The sequence below is a fragment of the Sapajus apella genome, unplaced genomic scaffold (genome assembly GCF_009761245.1).
Source record: "Sapajus apella isolate SASKATOON/1434 unplaced genomic scaffold, GSC_monkey_1.0 scaffold14, whole genome shotgun sequence".
Lineage (NCBI taxonomy): Eukaryota > Metazoa > Chordata > Mammalia > Primates > Cebidae > Sapajus > Sapajus apella.
The window spans coordinates 3,011,966-3,030,869 of record NW_022436954.1 but is presented as its reverse complement, the minus strand read 5'-3'; the positions used below and the strand labels follow the sequence as shown (position 1 = coordinate 3,030,869).

Here is an 18,904-nt window from a genome sequence, read left to right as displayed (position 1 = left end):
CTCAGTTGGAACATGACAGGCATGTAGGGGAAGCACATTTTGTGTCATTTAGAGGCCCTGCTTGGGTGGGACTCTGGGCTGGGAACATCCACATGCAGTCAGGGCAGGGACTGTTTTACTCCGAGCCTTAATCTTTCCGCTTCGGCTCCAGATGCTGTGTGTGGCGTGTTCAGTCAAAGGGAGAAAAAAGCTCCTTGATGAGACAGAAGGATGGAACCAGGAGTCTTGATTTGCAAAAGGTTGGAAGCATTTTGGTTCACTTTTTTTGTAAGCATGGTTCCCCAGGCTGGCCTCGGGGCTGCCTGAAGATGAGATGGACACCACGGGCTTCGTGGGAATTACCTAGCGAATGCTGGACACGGACACTGGCTTTTCAGTCTCCCTGCCCTTGACCCTTTTGAAGCTGAAGTGTTCCAGGGGCAGTTGGTGTAGAAAAGGGGAAATATAATTTTCTAGAGGTTTTAGAGTTGAGAAGAAACCAAGACTCTTCTCAGAAGCATTTCAAGGATTTGGCACCGACGTGGCTCTCTGCAAATTTGAGGTGGTTCTAGAAGGTCTTTCCGCATTTCTTAATCCAGAGGCCGAGGGGGATGGATGAGAAATGGCTTTGTCCTTGAGCTCAGGTTCCAGTTGGAGGACAGGCACAGCCTGACATTGAAGTTGGTGAGGCAGAGACGGACCTGTGCGTGGGGCTGGCATGGGGCTGGCATGGGGCGTGTGCTTCAGTGACAAAGACCACGGCAGCCTGGGGCTTTGGCAGCCAAATGTCCTGCCCTCCAGGTTTTATTCCATGCCATACGTATCACATTAAAGGAAAACGTTTTGTTAAAAGACCACACAGTCCTGTCACCTGAGCACGGTAGCTTTCCTCCGTTCCTCCGTGGCCTTCCAGGCTTCAGGCGCCCGTGGGTGTTGCGGCTGTGCGCCCGGCAGATGGGAATTGGCTGTGCAGCGGGGCTGCCGATGGTGCTCCTTGCCTCGACTGGAAATCGCCTGGAGATAGAAGCCGCTTACGCAGGGTCAGCATGAAGAAAGCATGAAACTCTTGCTTTTTGCAGCTGACAGCACAGCTCTGAGGTTCCAGTAGTAGAGGCCCCCTGCGGGGCACCTCGCCAGCCAGGATGTCAGAGCTGGCTGAAAGGAGTGTTGCCCATGGAGGGCTGCCAGTGCCCGGGAGCTTTCCTTGCTGTCCCGTTGGGCAGGGGAATTCAGAGTCGGGCAGAGGAGGCCCTGGGGTCACATGGGATCTCCTCCTGGCTGTGGGTTGTTGAGGTCCAGTGTCCCGGGGGTGAAGGATAGAGGGCGTGTGGCAAGGGCTCCGGAGCTGACCCTGGCCTGGCAGAAACGCAGGTAACGGAGAAGGAGGCTGTGCTGGTGGGACTTGTGTCTGTTCTGGAGGGGGGCACTGGGAGTGCCGCTGAGGCTGGGAGGATTCAGGATGGAGGACATGGCTTGGTCTGTAGCTGGGAGCCTGCCGAGGGCTGTGGCGGTGAGGAAATGCAGTGTCAGGCAAACCCAGGACTCGGAGCACCTAGTTCTACTTGCGGCTGGCTTTCTATTTTTAATCATCATGTTGGGACCTTGAGAAAGTGACTTAACCTCTCTGAGCTTCAGTTTCCCCATTGGTTAAAAGGGGAGGATTATACTCCCCACTCCATGGGGTTGGAGGAAGACTGTGCTGAGCAGCGAGATGACGCAGGCCGTCTGGGCCAGCGCTGAGAGAGCGGGTCTCCCTTGGATGCTTGTAATTAGCAAGTAGCCCCCCAGGCTGGATGCCGCCAGGAGGAGCTGGGGAGGGGTGAAGGGGCGATGGGGAGCACGGCTCACATGGCCGGTGGGCTACCTGGGAGGGTGGGGGGGGGGTGCTAGGCCCTCCAGGTGTGTGGCTCCCTTTGCTGTGAGGGGAAGGCCAGCATGGGGGCAGGGCCCGGCTGTGTCAGAATCACTCAGATTCATGACACGTCCAGCGTCCCCGGCCCCACCCCAACCCACCCACTCCACGGGAAGGAATGGGTTGGGGAGGTGGAGGTCAAATCTGTGAGTTCCCAGGGGAGGCCTGTGTTGTGGGGGGTGGTGCTGGCACAGCAGATACATCTTGGGGTTTGAAGCCAGAGCCTCTGGTGGGACTGAGGGTCCCTGGGACCCCCTCCTGAGTGTCTGGCCGTTTATGCCTCGTGGAGTTAAAGGTGAAGACATTTCTATAATGTCTTAAATTCTGCTTTTTCCTGATTTTGAGCAAATGAAAGCCAGTTCAGGGTGGGGAGTTAGGTGCCTTCCCCAAGGAAGAGGCTGAGAGGGTGGACACGCCAGGACCCCAGGGGACGGGAGTAGCATTCCCAGGGGCACACAGGCGGTCCTCTAGAGGCAGGGATGCTTGGTTTGGGGGTCTCCCTGCTGCTGGGTGCCTGCAGGGTGGCACTATTCACGTGGCCCCTGAGCTGCAGGGTGACCGCTGGCCCTGGGCTCTCTATGTCCTGGCTCCCTCGTCCTTCCTGAAGCAGCCCCCTTGAGACAAGGCGGGTATGTCCCATGAGCAGCTCTCTGCCACCCAGCATGGCCAGGGGCTCGGTGGGACCATGGCGGCTGCGATGCTGCTCCTCTCTGCACCTCAGGGTCACTCTCCTCCCCGGCAGTCGAGTGCAGAGCCTGGGCCTCCGGGCCTCCCCGCCCCCTCCACACAGCCCCAGAACCGAGGCAGCAGCTGGCTTCGGTTTCTGCCATGTTTTTCCAATTATGTGGAGTGAGCTAAAAACAGCAGGAGCGGGGCCTTGTTTGGGAGTTGCCACCGTCATCCTTGGAAGCGGCTGTCCCTCACTGCCACCCCTTGGGCCCCATCCTCTGTGGAACGTGCCCCTGTTGCATCAGCTCTTATCGCCCCGCATCCCTCCTGGTTGGGAGCCTTGGGGCAGTGAGCTTAGCGGCATGCGCCATGCCACTCCGGTCACACGTGCCCAGGCCTGTGGCTCTTGGGGCCCTGTCCAGAGGGTGGCCAGACTGTGCTCCCGGCAGTGCCCAGATGAGGCTGGGGTGCGGCTTGGGGATTTGCGGGCTGCCGGCCACAGCTCACCCAGACAGAGTTTTAACAGATGTTCGTCTGTCAGGGACAGGAAACAAAAAGACGTTGGGGACGGGGTGGGGGCGGCGAGAGGAACAGAGGGGGCCACTGTCGAGCCTGACAGGCAGAATGACAGCTGGAGCCGACGGCAAAGCCCCTCACGTCCGTCTGTCTGTCCGGGTGGATTAGCCCAGGGAGCTGGGCCCGCTCAGCTCGGGCCGAACAACAGGCATTTGTTCCTAGAGTCGGCTGTCTTGTCACTTATCAGGGAAGTAGGTCAAAGGGGAAAAAGAAAGGAGGCCCTGTGGGGCTGAGTCTGCCTCCGCCGGGCGGTGATTGGCGTTGACTTTGCAAACAGAAGGCAGCTGCTGTTCTCAGCCATGGACCGTGAATTTTTAATAGCAAGAAAATCAGCTCGCACAGTTCAGGAAGTAGTGGAAGAAGCCTGAGCGCTTACTTTATTTTTTTAATTGAGGTATAACTCGCAGGCAGTAAAATGCACATATTGTAATGTGTACATTTGGATTAACTTTGACAGTTGCATATGTTTGCTCAACTACCACCCGGTACAGAGAGAGAACATTTCCACCACTGGGAAAGTTCCCAGTGCCCCTTTGCAGTCCTCAGCCACAGCCCCCTCCGCCGCTCTCCTGACTTCTATCACCGTGGATTAGCATTACCTGTTCCAGAACACCATGGAAGTGGAGCCACAAAGCTGTGCTCTTTTACTTCTTGGCCTGAATCCTCACGTTCAGAGCCGATGCAAGAAGAGAGAGGCGCACCGATTCCCTAGAGAGAGCGCTGTCACTGTGGGGTAGGGGCGCAGGCGGAATGGCGCCTCTGGGGTGGGCGAGCTTCCCAGGTGCCCTTTCCACAGGCTTGGAGTTAGACCGTGGTCACCCCGGCCACTGGCTTTGTCCCCTGCAGCCTCTCCTGTGTCCGCCTTGTGACTGCAGCCTAAGCCCAGCTCCATCCTGACCCCCGACCAGCTCTGGAGCTCCAACAGCTTCCCTTTATTTTCAGAGGTGAGTTTTGTGCTTTCAGGGTGCTGGCCCTGGTGGGACCCCCGCGTTGCCCAGAAAAAGCCCCTGTGCAGCTGTGGGCGCTCCTTGGTGATGGCCTAAGAATCCTTGTTTGGTTTCACTGACCATGCCCTGCACCTCTGCTCTACCTGCCCAGTTCCGTGTGCCCTGGGGTCAGTGATAGAAGATCCTGCCCCTGGGCCCCAGGTGTGCTCAGCCGACTCCTCGGGCCGCTGCTCACCTGCAGAGAGACTAGAGGGCTCCCGCTCCCTTCCTGGCCTCCACTCTGTTTTTCTGCCTTTTGCCACCTATACCAATGGAAATGTACAGTTTGCTCTTCCCTAACACACGTCTGAGCACGGACCTCCCTGCCCTGCTCATGCTGTGCCCGCCGCCTGGAGCACCCTTCCCTTGCCTCCTGCCCCAGCACCCCTCCATCCACATACCGCTCCTGCACCACCACTCCTCCACCAGCGCCCAGCCCTCTGAGAGTGTGGCAGGTGTGCCAGGCTCTGCTCCCTCCTCCACCGGGGAGCAGGAGGGTGCTGGCTTCTTCCTCTTCCTGTGTCCCACGGGACCAGCGTCAGGGTCCAGGAAACTTGCTGGGAGAGTTCTGTGACACCTTCCGGAGTGTTTGAGAGCTGAGGTTCTTTGGTCTCCAGTGGAGATGCCAATGACTTTTTTGACTTTGTCAAGAGAAGCCCCCCATTGTCCCCTCCGTGCCACCTCTGAGGACGTGATTGAATGCAAATCAGAGCATCTGAGCTCTGTCTCAGCCCTCTACTGTGTGGCTATGAAAGGCAGGCCTGTGTGCCTTGCTGACCTGGAAGTGTCGAAAAGACAGCATTTGGGAAAGGAGTTTATAAACTGTGGAGTGCACTTGTGTTAGGTGGGGCTGTGTGGACTGCTGATAGTCGCTGTCTTCCGTCACTCAGGGCAGCGGCATTGTCACATGGTTCCATTCTAATCCGTTATTTTGGCCACTGCCACGGAGGCAAGGTGGGTAGCAGCAGTAATGTTTCTTGGGGGCCACTGCAGCGGTCACGGCCCTGAGTCCTGTACCTGGGCACGCCTCCTGGGAACAGTGTGAGGGGTCATCCGTGGCTGGCACTGCTTCTTTTTTTTGAGACAGAGTCTTGCCCTGTCACCCATGCTAGAGTGCAGTGGTGCCGTCTTGGCTCACTGCAACCTCCACCTCCGGGGTTCAAGCAATTCTCCTGTCTCAGCCTCCCGAGTAGCTGGGACTACAGGTGCACGCCTCCACGCCCAGCTAATTTTTCGTATTTTTAGTAGTGACGGGGTTTCCATGTTAGCCAGGACAGTCTCGATCTCCTGACCTTGTGATCCGCCTGCCTGGGCCTCCCAAAGTGCTGTGATTACAGGCATGAGCCACCATGTCCGGCTGGCCCTGCTGCTTACATAGGCCTGCTTTCATCTTTAGGCAAAGATGAAAGGGCTGCCCAGGCTTCATGTGCCCAACAAAGCCATGCTTCACTTGCGAGGCTGTGTTCTCTCAACAGGTCCCCGACGAGGGGGTGTGAGTGTTTAATACCACAGGGAGGGCCGGGCATGGTGGCTCAGGCCTGTAATACCAGCACTTTGGGAGGCCAAGGCAGGTGGATCTCCTGAGGTCTGGAGTTCGAGACCAGCCTGGCCAACATGGCGAAACCCCATCTCTACTAAAAATAAAAAAATTAGCTGGGCGTGATGGTGGGGGCCTGTAATCCCAGCTACTCTGGAGGCTGAGGCAGGAGAATCTCTTCAACCCGAGAGGCAGAGGTTGTAGTGATCCTAGATCGCGCCACTGCACTCCAGCCTGGCCGACAGAAAAAGACTCTGTTTCAAAAAAAAAAAAAAAACAAACTAAAAAGCAAATACACAGGGAGGTACAGAGGGAGGGTCTGTGCCCTGGGGCCCGGTCATAGGCATCCCACCTTGCTGGGTGCTCCACCCCCTTGAGTCTGGTATGTGGGAAATAGGTCAAGTTGCTCACTCAAGGTCATTCAGTCACAGCATGGGACTGGGAGCAGGAGTCAGGGCCGTCTGCCAAGGGAGCGGGCCTGTAGCCCATGGGACATTGCTGCCTGCCTGGGGGGATGGCCGTGTAGCCGTGAGCCTGAGGTGGTGGTGGGGCGTGGGGCAGAGGCAGGCAGTGGGGGGCCACAGGAGGGGCTGGCTGGCACCAGGAGATGGGAGTGGAAGGACCTGGCTGCAGGTTCCTTCCCAAGGCCGGCACTGAGTTGGTCACTCTCTGGCTGCCCTGACCCCAAGCAGAGCAGCAGCTTCCCTGTTTTAGGCTAAGCAGACGGAGCCCCTGACTGCAGGCCAAGGTGCCTGTCAGCTGCTCCTGGCAGGCTACAGCGTCTCTGTGCTTGCTGGAAGGCCCTAGGCACTGTGTGAGTGACAGCGGCCGGCCTCAGGTTCCAGCACAGCCAGCCTTGGGTCTAGCCATTTCCTCTGTGCCTGTGGCCCTGTGGTCACCTGGCACAGGTTCCCGGGTCAAGGTGCTGGGCTGTGGTCGAAGCATTTGCCCCACCACTTACCCCTAGGGGCAGTGGAGAAACTTAATCAATTGCTAACTAACAAAATACAAATAAAATAACCTAAAAATACAAAAAAAATAAACTGGCTGCTTGCCAGCTGGGAAGCTGCTGCGGCCAGGCTGTTTATGGCTTTGGGATCTGTTCAGTGGACAGCGGCCTGCACTGTGACCCCCTTCACCCCACGCGCCCCAGTCCCGGAAGGTGGCCAAAGCCCTCTGCCTCCTGTGGGGCACCTGAGGAGGCGGCTCTGGAGCTGGGAGCAGAGCTGGGGCTGAGCACCTGGGCAGCAGAGAGGCCGATTCTCAGCTTTTTCTGGATCTCAGCTTTCTGCCAGAAGTGTGAAAAGAAACCCGGAGAACACAGCCATCCTGGGCTGGTGCCGGCTATGGTGGGAGGCCTGCGGTGGGAGCTCGGGGCGGACGCTGGACCTTTGCTGGGTGGCCTGTGGCCTGGGAGCTGCACTTGGTTTGGTGCAGGAAGGTTGTAAGATTCACTGTGAGTGCAGGGGTGGCCGGGGCCCTGCGGCAGGGTGACGAGGTGGGATAGAGGTGTCGGGGCTGCCCTGCCTCCTTTTGCCAAAATAACAACAATTATCTTGTTTGTTGTGAAAAAACTGTTTTCCCACATTGGGACGTGGAGGGGTGGAGGGTATTAGCCATGATGACCTTCTGAGTCCCTGTGCACTGCTGACCTGTTAGCAGGGTCCCCTCCTCCTGGGTCTGGCAGGGGTGGCTCAGGCCGCTGGGCTGCCGTGTGCTGGGCTGCCATGTGCTAGCCAAATAGCTCCTGGGGCTGCAGGTGGGTTCTTTCGGCACATCCCTTCCATCTCTTGTTGTTCTTCCTGTCATCACATCTCAGTCCCTGGAAACTGAATGAGCCTTCAGTACCCATGCTCCAGGACAATTCAATGGAGGGGCCCCCACGTTGCCCCAGGAAGGGGGCCCTGTGCCCTGCATCCTGACCCACCTGCCTTAGAGACTGAGAGCTTCTAAGGATAAACCTGTTTACCCATGTTTCCAAAGGCTTGTTTCTTTCCTTTTATGTTATTTATACGTTCACTGTAGCAAGGAAAACATTATAAAAAGTAGTGAAGAAAATAGAAATTACCCTTCATTTTGCCACCCAGAGTTAGCTGTGTCTATGTGTCCTATGCATCTTTTTTCTGTGCACGTATCAAAATCGACTTTTAGGGTCAGATACGGTGGCTCACGCCTGTAATCTCAGCACTTTGGGAGGCTGAGGCAGGCAGATCAATCAAGGTCAAGAGTTCGAGACCAGCCTGGCCAATGTGGCAAAACCCTGTCTCTACTAAAAATACAAAAAATAGCCAGGCGTGATGGTTGGTGCCTGTCATTTCAGCTACTCAAGAGGCTGAGGCAGGAGAATAGTTTGAACCTGGAAGGCAGAGGTTGCCGTGAGCTAAGATCATGCCATGCCACCACACTCCAGCCTGGGCAACAGAGCAAGACTGTCTCAAAAAAAAAAAAAAATCGACTTTTAGGTGATTCATTCAAACTATGTGTGTAATGTTGTATCTGATTTTTTTTCATTTATCGTTTGTGCAAATTCCTACATCATTACCTCTTTTCCAGAGCAGGCTGTTCCACCACCTTGAGTGCCCTTGCTTAGGTAAAATACATAAATTTTATTCAAAAATATTTTGGGGGCTGGGCGCGGTGGCTCACACCTGTAATCCCAGGACTTTGGGAAGCCCAGGTGGGCAGATCACAAGGTCAAGAGATAGAGACCATCCTGGCCAACATAGTGAAACTCAGTCTCCACTAAAAATACAAAAAAAATTAAATCCCAGCACTTTGGGAGGCCAAGGCGGGTGTTTGAGACCAGCCTGGCCAAGATGTTGAAACCCCGTCTCTACTAAAAATACAAAAATTAGCTAGGTGCGGTGGCACACACCTATAATGCCAGCTACTCAGGAGGCTGAGGCAAGAGAATCACTTGAACCTGGGAGATGGAGGTTGCAGTGAGCCGAGATAGCGCCATTGTACTCCAGCCTGGGTGAGAGTGAGACTCCGTCTCAAAAAAAAAAAAAAAAAAAATTTAGCCGGGTGTGGTAGCGCGTGCCTGTAATCCCAGCTACTTGGGGAGACTGAGGCAGGAGAATCACTTGAACTTGGGAGGCAGAGGTTGTAGTGAGCTGAGATCATGCCATTGCACTCCAGCGTGGGTGACCGAACAAGACACTATCTCAAAACAAAAAAAAAGCGAGGGGGGAAATTTAGGTTGTCTATAGGTTCTTTTCCTTGAGTTTTGCTGCTATGATGAAGCCGTGGTGATGTCTGGACGCATGAACCTCTATGCATTGCTAGCTGCGGCTTCAGCCTGTGTTCTTAGGAAACGCTCGGTTCAGCAGCTCCTAGGCTGCTGATCAGGAATCCCCAGGTGCTGCTTCACAGCCCTTCAGGAAGCAGTGGATGCCTCCACTTAAGAGTCAAACGAGCCTTTCCACCTCGCTGGCAACTCTGGGCGGCTCAGTTCTGTTTGCATATGACTCAGAAGTTACCTATTTTCCACATTCACTGACTGCTCGCTCTTCTGTCAATTTGTATTTATAGTCCCTGCTCATTTTTTGCCAGGGTTTTGGTGTTTTCCTCTTGACTTGTATGCCTTTTAATTTTTGAAATAACATTAATAGACTTCATTTTTTTAGAGCAGTTTTAAGTTTACAGAAAAATCAAGGGACAAGTACAGAGCTCCCTCTACCCGCTCTCCTCCTCCCCTTCTCCCCTCCTTCCCTCTGTTGTAATTTATTTTCTGGTATTATAAAAGTCACACACGGCCGGGCGCAGTGGCTCATGCCTGTAATCCCACCACTTTGGGAGGCTGAGGCGGGTGGATCACCTGAAGTCAGGAGTTCGAGAACAGCCTGGCCAATATGGTGAAACCCCATCTCTGAAAATACAAAAAATTAGCCAGGCGTGGTGGCGCATGCCTGTAATCCCAGCTACTCAGGAGGCTGAGGCAGGAGAATCGCTTGAACCCGGGAGGTGGAGGTTGCAGTGAGCCGAGATCATGCCACTGCACTCCAGCCTGGGCAATAGGAGTGAAACTCCATCTCAAAAAAAAAAAAAGTCACACATGCTTCTCAAATGTGGGTCATTTGGCTCAGGGGCCAGATGGCTCACCACCTATTTTGGGGCAGCCCAAGAGCTCAAAATGCTTTTTACATTTACATGGTTGAGAAGAAAATCCGGAGAATAATGTTTTGGGACCTGGGAAATTCTCATTTTAGTGTCCATAAATGAAGTTTTGTTTGCTCCCAGCTGTGTTGTCTGAGGCGGGCCGCCTTCCCACAGCAGCGGCACAGCTGAGGCGTCGGGACAGAGACCGTGCAGGCCGTGGCACTGAAAATATTTGCCTCTGGCCCTTTCCAGAGTGCTGGCCGCCCTCTGTCCGACAGCTAGAAGGAAGGATGGGACCCATCCGACGATGACCGCTGTTGACATTTGAGCACGTTTCCTTCCCGGCTTTTGTTTGAGGGTGGCAGTCTGTTTGCTTTTGTGGTTGGGATCTGCTGCACGCACGGCGGGCTGTTTGCACGAGGCTTCCTGGAGGACAGGGCTGGGCTCTGAGCTGTGCCAGCATCCTGCACGCAGTGGGGCCTCAGCAGAGAGTTGTGGCAGGTGGGGTAATGCCAGTGCTGGGCTGCCGTGCTCTGATCAGCCCCGGCGACAGGTTCGGGCCACCCTTTCTGTGGCCTCCTTGCTGTGGCCCAGGCCGTCCCCCTGCCTGGCACACTTGGCCCTGGCCTTCCACTGAAGCACTCCTCTCGCCCTCTGCTGCCTACTGAGTTTTGTAAATGGGGTCTTGGCAGATGTAATAAGCATGGATGAGGTCACCCTGGAGAAGGGAGCCTATGTCCACAGTACTGCTGCCCTTAGCAGAGCAGGAGCGCAGACACAGACGCTCAGAGGGGAAGGCAGCATGGAGTCAGAGCAGGGCTTAGCGTGATGCGGCCACAAGCCAAGGAACTCCAGGAATTTCCTGTAACACCAGAGGCTGGAAGAGGCCAGGAAGGATCCTCCCCCGGAGGCTTCCGAGGGAGCCTGTCCCCGCACAGGTCTTGACTTTGCCTGGGCTACAGGTCTTGGGGAGGGGGGTACATTTCTGATGTTAGAAGCCACCCGGTTGGCGGCAGTGTGTCACAGCAGCATGCCCCTCACCCACAGGTTCTGCGTGTCCATGTGGCCAAGGGCAGAGGTGGGCAGGGACAGATGCTGCTGAGCTGGACGTGTCCATGACATCAGGCCATCCCTGGGGCCTGCCTTTTATTTTGAGGACAATGCTGCCTGCCAGAAAGCTGCGCCCTGCCTGACCCTTGCCCCAAGCCCCTGCCCTGTGCTTGCCCTCGCAGAAGGGATGTCGCCCTTCTCTCCTGCATGCGTGCAGGGAGGGGAGAGGTTAGGAGTCCGCCTGGAGGAGGCTCAGGCGAGGAGAAGGTTTCACTTTCAGGCAGTGTGGTGGGGCTGGCTGTTTGTTTAAACAACCCCAAAGAAAACCGTTTGGTCAAACTGTTAGTTTCCAAAGAACTTACTTCCTTGGTGTTTAAATCAACTCCTACCAAGGCTCTGTAGCTGGTCCCAGGGCAGGAGTTGTCCTCTCTTCTTCATAACCCAGCACAGTCCCCAGCACCTGCCCCTCCCCACCCTAGGCCTGCTTACCTGTGGCCATGGCTGCTGGCCAGACCTCACTACACACAGACCCTCCTGCAGGCCAGCTGTGGGCACCAGCCTTGGCAGGCATCCGGCAGAGCCCAGGCTGGTGGCGCTGTCTCTGCAGCTGCTCCCTGCTGGCCTGGCTGGGCAAAGTCCCCACCACCACTGGAGTCACCTCTGCTGGTCACAGCTCACTCAGACCTTTGGGACCTATCTCTCTCCCAGGTGTCCCGGTCTCTGCAAAGCTCAAAACCCTCAAAGCCTTGCAGCCTGAGGGATGTCAGAGACCCCTCCTCGGCGTCAGGAGACACCAGCAGATTCATCCTCAGTGAGAGGATGGCTCCGGCCACAGAGGTCTGATTTCCACCTAAGTAATTGGAAGGGATGCCGAGGATGGGTTCCTGATGGTGGGACGGCAGGCCCTCAGCTGACCTACTTAACAGAGGGCCAGAGCTAGGTGCACCCAGCCCTTGAAGGTTCTAGGCTCATTTGGAACACCCTGCCAGAACCTGCCACATGGTGACAGCCACCTAAATCCCAGAGGCTCTTGAGCTGGAGAGCAGACCCTCCAGTCTCAGCAGGTCCCCTGCACAGACCCATAACCCTAGCCTGCCTTCACAGTACAGTTTGTGGCTGTGTATTCACAGATGGTGGTGTTCACTGAAGGTCTCTGCCCTCTGACCCCAAGGGCATCCCAAGAGCAGATCCCAAGTCTCTGTTTCGTGGCCCCCTCCTTCCCTAGCAACTGGTCCAGGGCCTGGCCTGAAGTAGCTGCCCACAGAGGGACTGGTGGGGTGATGGAGGCAGCCGGGTGGCAGGTGAAAAAGGCGCGTCCTGTGTGTGCTGGCTCCCGGTATGGAGGTGTTTGAGGAAGCGGAGTGAAGTGAGCTTTTCTCTTGCGGCGGTGTGTCCTGCCTAGAGTCTACAATCTTTGAGCGTCAGGGTCCTTGCCGGTAGGATGGGGCTACCTCACAGCTCGAGGGGTGCTGTGTGCAAATTGTGCTATTGTGTTACTTTAGTGATTCCTCTTTTGTTTGTTTGTTTGTTTTGTTTTGAGATGGAGTCTTACTCCAGTGCACAGGCTGGAGTATGGTGGTGTGATCTTGGCTCACTGCACCCTCTGCCTCCTGGTTCAGGTGATTCTCATACCTCAGATTCCCAAGTAGCTGGGATTACCAGAGTGCACCACCATAACTGGCTAATTTTTGTATTTTTAGTAGAGACGGGGTTTACCGTGTTGGCCCGGCTGCCCTCGAACTTTTGACTTCAGGTGATCCACCTGCCTCGGCCTCCCAAAGTGCTAGGATTACAGGAGTGAGCCACTGTGCCCGGTCTACTCTAGTGATTGGTTAGGAGGATGGAGGGAACGGCTGGCAAGGCAGGCTTGGAATGTGTTTTGGGATCAAGTGCCGGTTTCTTTCTGGCACTGGCGTTCTCTGTGGGGCCATGATGGACACACCACTGAGGTCAAGCGTGATTCGTCTCGCGCGGTGCCTGGCAGTCTCATTGGAAAGTTCTGCAGACACCATGTGGACGGGCTCTTCTAGCCGAGCCCTGGGGGACTTCCAGGACTGTTGTCTCCCCATGGTGGCTGATTAGCAGAGACCCTTTGTGAAGGGGAGTGTGTGGTCCCCTCGAGGTCACAGCTACACAGGGACTCGAGCACCATCAAGCCTGGCTGATTATTCATTGTGGATGAGGAGACAGGCCCAGAGAGGGGCAGGAACCTGCCCGAGATCACCCAGCGCAGGCAGGCGCCAGAGGTTTCGGTTTCAGATTCTCCTTGCTGATCCCTGGATGTAGCGCTGCTGGGGGCGTGGGGCTGTGCTTGGGGCTGTGGAGAGCAGGGGGCTGGCGCCAGAACCCCACTGAGCTAGTGGGGGTGGCGTCCTGGCCATGGGGCAGACCGGGGGCATGGGACGGCCATCCACTGGGGTGCAGGGAGGAATAGCTTCCCTGAGGAGGAAGAGGTGGTGCCATGTGACCTGGGCCTTGAAGGACAGATCTAGTGTCAACAGAACAGTTTGGGAGTGGAGCCTAGAGGGAGAAACTTTGTTGAAATTCAGAGTTCTCCCCTCCCCATACCAACAGACACCAAATCAGACGCCTCTGCCCAGATCTGAATTTGGCTCTCAGAGATTTCCATTGTAGCTGGACACTTGGGTCACCTACCAAGTGCTGCCTCCACCTCACTGTCCCCAGCCTGTCTGCCTCAGTTTCCCCAGCCCTGGGCACGTGCCACTGTCACCATCACCTAGGCGCCCTCTAGTGGAGGAATCAGATTATGCACTCTGGGGCTTGGAGCAGGAGTCAGGAGGGGCTCCTGTCCTTCCTTGAAACGCTGGTTGCTGGGATCCTGGAACAGCGCTTCAGGTCTGTGTGCTCCTCTTGGCAAGAGCCAGATCCTGGGTGCACGGGGCTCTCTGTTACTTGAAGGCCTGGCAGGGCACTCAGGGGACCTGGTAGTTGGCTGCAGGGCTGGGTCTAGAGGCCAGGGCATGAGGAAGGCTCTGGCCTGGTTCAGCCTCTGGTCCCTGTGTGGATTGTCACCACGGGGTCGTGGCCACAGGACGCTGGAAGGTGTCTCTGGCCCTGAACTTCTTGGTTCTGTGCATCCTTGAGACCAGAAAGGTCTGGACCAAATGAGTGGATGATGCCCTAACTCAGGGAGGGAGCCACATCCTGACCCCAGCAGCCTCGGAAGGATCTGTGTCAGGGTTATGAGGCACCCAGGGGGCCTTGAGTCTGCGTGGGACTCTACGTGCAGCTTCTGCCAGAAGCTCTGATAAATCCCGACTTGGGGTGCTTAGGACACAATCAGAAACGCTGATGCCGCTGTGGGTGCAGCTGCGGACCCTGGGGGTCAGGAGCGTGTTGGGGGTGGGCCACGGGGGTTCAGAATAGAATTCTGTAACCTCCCCTGCCCCCCCCTGCAAACTGAGAAGCCCACTGGAGGGCTGTGGGTGAATGGTCAGGGGGTCTCCATGTGTCCTCTGGAGTGCGTGGTGAGGGTCCTGGGGTTTGCACACCGCTGGGCGTGAGCTGCCGGACCCCCCATCCACAGCTGATCCCTGGCCTGCTGCTCAGATGCTCTCCGAGTGTTGCTGTGGCCTCCGAGAGAGCCTGAGTTGAGCTTCTCTCGTGCTGACTGTACGCTGTCAGGCCACGCGGGTGAGTCAGGCAGGGCACAGATTCCTGGAGCAGAGAGGACTTTCCTTGGTGATTTAACACATGCAAATCTTGAGGGCTGGCAAATCTTGCCTTCAGCTAGCGAGGGAGCTTTTATTGGAGACCAGAATCGCCTAAGCATTCTCCTGTCCCCAGTTGTGTCCAGCCTGTCTGCAAGGACATCCTGAGAGGACCAGGCTGTCTCCTCATCCAGCCGCCTGAGTGCCACTCTGACCCCTGTCCACCCATGCCGTGGAGGGGCTTGGCCTCAAGCTGCTCAGCCGGCAGCAGGCTTGGCCCTGGGGTGCAGCAGAGACCCAGGTGGCTGTGGGGTGGGTGCTTCATGGTATGGTTCTGAAACCCAGTTGGAAGTATGTGGACAGTGCCTTGCCTGTTCTCTGTGGGACCCTGTTTAGAAACCAGGTGTGAGTTACAACTGAGGTCATCGCAACATTCTGATGGCCCAGTTATGTGGAGGCCATGGTGGAGCCCCAGCCAAGGAGCCAGGGCCCTGGGTCAAGCTGTGACTGGAACGCACGTCTGGATGTGTTTCTCATCTTGCGCCTGTGTTGCCTGGTGTGTCAAGTGGTTGGGAAACTCTGTGTTAGATCTTGGTGTCGCTGAAAGTACCCCCAGGTCTCGGGCCCCCAAACCAGGGTTTCCCTTCATCTTGGTGGCTTGGGAGCATCTGTGAGGAGTAAAAAGGGTGATTCACTTGATGGGTGTGTCTGGCCCTGCCTAGGAGAACCCCAGGCACAGTCCTGGTGCCTGAAGCTGCCCTCAGGTGGTGGGGGGTGATGGAGAGAGCTTCAGGGATGAAATGTCGTTGCGCTGGGCAGTAAGGATCACCCCTGCAAGGTGGGCATGCTGGGGACGCTGAGCATCATGGCCAGCAGGCAGGTCCACATCCGGTACCCAGCGGGACTTGTGGCTGGGGCTGGCGTGTGGCCAGGAGAGGGGCTAGCAGGAGTGGACTGTGAGGCAGCTCCCACCCAGCAGTTGAAGCTCGATGGCCTGGCTGCGTGCTCTCAGCTGGGTGCATAACCTCTCTGTGCCTTGGTTCTCTTGTTTGTAAAATGAGGAAACAAACAGTGCCAGCCTCCCAGAGCTGTCATGAGGCTGAACGCATGACCACGTAGCATGAACTGGGTGCGTGTCAGCTGACATTACCGGCCTTTGCAAGGAGAGCCCTGGGGGCCTCACTCAGTCTTTCCCTTGCCCGGCCCACCCGAGGCCTAGTCTGGTGCCTGCTGCAGGCCCCTGACCCCTGTCTCCACAGGAGCCGAGGAGGTGCTGCTGCTGGCCCGGCGGACAGACCTGCGGAGGATCTCGCTGGACACGCCGGACTTCACTGACATCGTGCTGCAGGTGGATGACATCCGGCACGCCATCGCCATCGACTATGACCCACTGGAGGGCTACGTCTACTGGACGGATGATGAGGTGCGGGCCATCCGCAGGGCGTACCTGGACGGGTCGGGGGCGCAGACACTGATCAACACCGAGATCAACGACCCTGACGGCATCGCAGTCGACTGGGTGGCCCGAAACCTCTATTGGACCGACACGGGCACTGACCGCATCGAGGTGACGCGCCTCAACGGCACCTCCCGCAAGATCCTGGTGTCGGAGGACCTGGACGAGCCCCGCGCCATCGCTCTGCACCCCGTGATGGGGTAAGACGGGCGGGAGGCTCTGGAGCCAGGGCCAGGCGGAGCAGAGGCGAGATGGAGATTGAGCTGAACCCATAATTCTGGAACATTGTCTTGCACTGGAAACCAGAGGAGGGCTTTTTAAAGCACCAGTGGCTGGGCCCCACCCGCAGAGTGCTGACTCCGGAGCTCCAGGGCAGGGCTGAGGACTGGGTTTCTAATAGGCACCCAGGTGTGGTCCCCTACTGCTGCTGGGTCCACGAGTAGAAAGCTCTGAAGACCTGGAGTGAGCCCTTTCTTGCCCCAGCTTCAGTTTCCTCATCTGTAGAATGGAATGGTTCACCTGGGTGATTTCCAGGATGACAGTAGTGACAGGAAGGGCAGTTCCTGTGACACTGACCACAGTACAGGCCAGGCCTTTTTTTTTGTTTGTTTTTGAGATGGAGTCTTACCCTGTCACCCAGACTGGAGTGCAATGGTGTGATCTCAGCTCACTGCAACCTCTGCCTCCCTGGCTCAACTGATTCTCCTGCCTCAGCCTCCCAAGTAGCTGGGATTTCACGCACCTGCCACTGCCTGGCTGATTTTTGTATTTTTGGTAGAGATGGGGTTTCAGCACGTTGGCCAGGCTGGTCTCGAATTCCTGACCTCAGGTGATCCACCTGCTTCAGCCTCCCAAAGTGCTGGGATTACAGGCATGAGCCACCATGCCTGGCCAGGCCAGGCCTCTTTTAACACTTTGTACACCATGGGTCTTTTCATCCAGGGGGATAGGTACAGATGTACAGTTGAGGACACTGAAGCCCAGAGAGGCTGAGGGACTTGCCTAGGTCACACAGCAGGAAGTGGCAGGTGTGGGGCTGGTCCTGGCCCCATGGCTCCAGCTTTCTAGCATAGAAGTCTGTGAAAGTAAAGCTTGTTGGTCAGTAGGGAAGCCTTTTGAGACTGCCCCCCAGCAGCTCAGAGGGGAGTAGCCTGGGGCCTTCCCGGGGGCTTATAACCCAGAACACTAACCAGGTGGACCCTGAGGGAGGAGGTGTGGTGGGTCTGGGGGGTGCCGATGGGAGGTCCCGGAAGAGCTGGGAGGTCAGTAGCGGTACTGCCCTCTGTGGGGCACTCAGCGGGCACCAGGTGTGTTTCCAGGCTCATGGTCCTGGGACCTGAAGTTCAGAAGGTGAAGTGACTTGCCCAAGGTGCCCAGCAGGCAGCAGCGGGCAGAGGATTTGTGGCCTGTGGAGCCTGTGCTTGTGGCCCGTCCCTGGCGGTTGTGAGTGTGCTGGCCCTGGAGCTTTTCCTGCAAGTGGCCTGGTATCTGGAAGCCAGCATGTCAGCAGCAGACAGCGGGACCACAGGAGGCAGAGGGCGGGGGCTCCAGCAGCTGTCTGTGGACCCTGGGGCACGGCGGCATGTGGGAGAGTGTGGCTCCACGTCCACAGCTGAAGGGCTGGGCCAGGCCTGGAGGAGGGCAGATGAGAGTAGGAAGTGGGGTCTCGCAAGGCTTTAACCAGAGGAGGCACAGGAACTGGGTTGCCAGCTACAGTGAAGGGAGCAGGGCCCTGAGGTCAGGAGCTTGGTCAAGTCACTGCCTCCATGGGCCTCGGTGTCCTCATCTGTGAGAGGAACGGATGGGGAAGCCGAATGCAAGGTCCCTCCTAGCTCTGGTTTCATGAGTCTGAGGATCCCAGGGAAATGGGCTTGGCAGTCTGACGTGTGAGGTCATGGGGTCCAGGGAGGAGCACTGAGCTAGAAGCAGGAGGTGGAGGGGCTGGCCAGTTGAATCAGACACGGCTGAAGCAGAGGCTGTGACCTGGGGCTCCAGAACCTCCACCCTGAGCTGCCAACCCAGGATCTGGGTTTCTTCCTTGGGGGTGCCACAGGGAACAAGTCACCTGTCCCTTGCACAGCGGAGCCCTTCAGCTATGAGCAGAAGGTCCTCTGCTCCTTCCTCCCTCTGGGTGCTCAGCCCCTTCAGCCACCAGTCAGATGTGAGGCTGCCCTAGACCCTTGGCAAGGTCATTCCTGTCCACTGACCTTGGGGATGGGAGATGAGCTCCTGGCCCTGAGAGTCCAAGGGCTGGTGCCGTGAAGCCTGCGCATGGTGGAAGGGGGCACCACTGTCCCAGGGGAGTCCCCAGGAGCTCTGGTCACTGGGCTTGCTGCTGGCATGCTCAGTCGTCCAGCACTCACTGACACCAGCATTTACCGACACTGGTATTTACCAACACCAACATTTACCGACACTGGTATTTACCAACACCAGCATTTACCAACACCAGCTTTTACCGACACCAACGTTTACCAACACCAGCTTTTACTGGCACCGACATTTACCGACACCGACATTTATCGACACCAGCATTTACCGACACCAACATTTGCCAATACCATTTACCAACACCGACATCTACCTGCACCGACATCTACCCGCACCGGCATCTACCCACGCTGGCATCTACCCATGCCAACATCTACCCACTCCAGCATCTACCCACGCCGGCATCTACCCACTCCGGCATCCACCCATGCCGGCATCCACCCACGCCGGCATCTACCGACGCCGGCATCTAGCCACAGCAGCATCTAGCCACACCGACATCTAGCCACACCAGCATCTACCCACACCGACATCTAGCCATGCCAGCATCTACCCATGCTGACATCTATCGACGCCGGCATCTAGCCACAGCAGCATCTAGCCACAGCAGCATCTAGCCACACCGACATCTAGCCACACCGACATCTACCCACACCGACATCTACCGACGCCAGCATCTAGCCACAGCAGCATCTA

General features: G+C 56.8%; 1 protein-coding gene across 2 annotated transcripts in view; it reads left to right on the top strand.

The window, feature by feature from the left end:
* The window catches only part of LRP5 (LDL receptor related protein 5), a 131,919-nt gene that overhangs the window by 54,811 nt on the left and 58,204 nt on the right, over positions 1-18,904 (top strand). Inside the window, exons 1-2 of one of the 2 annotated variants that reach the window (XM_032282591.1) lie at positions 1,364-1,714; positions 15,740-16,137. In XM_032282591.1, coding sequence (XP_032138482.1) covers positions 1,691-1,714; positions 15,740-16,137 — 422 coding nt within the window. In that variant the 5' untranslated portion in view covers positions 1,364-1,690. Of the gene's footprint in view, positions 1-1,363; positions 1,715-15,739; positions 16,138-18,904 lie in introns of those variants that run through there. The other variant, XM_032282590.1, reaches the window with a different exon arrangement.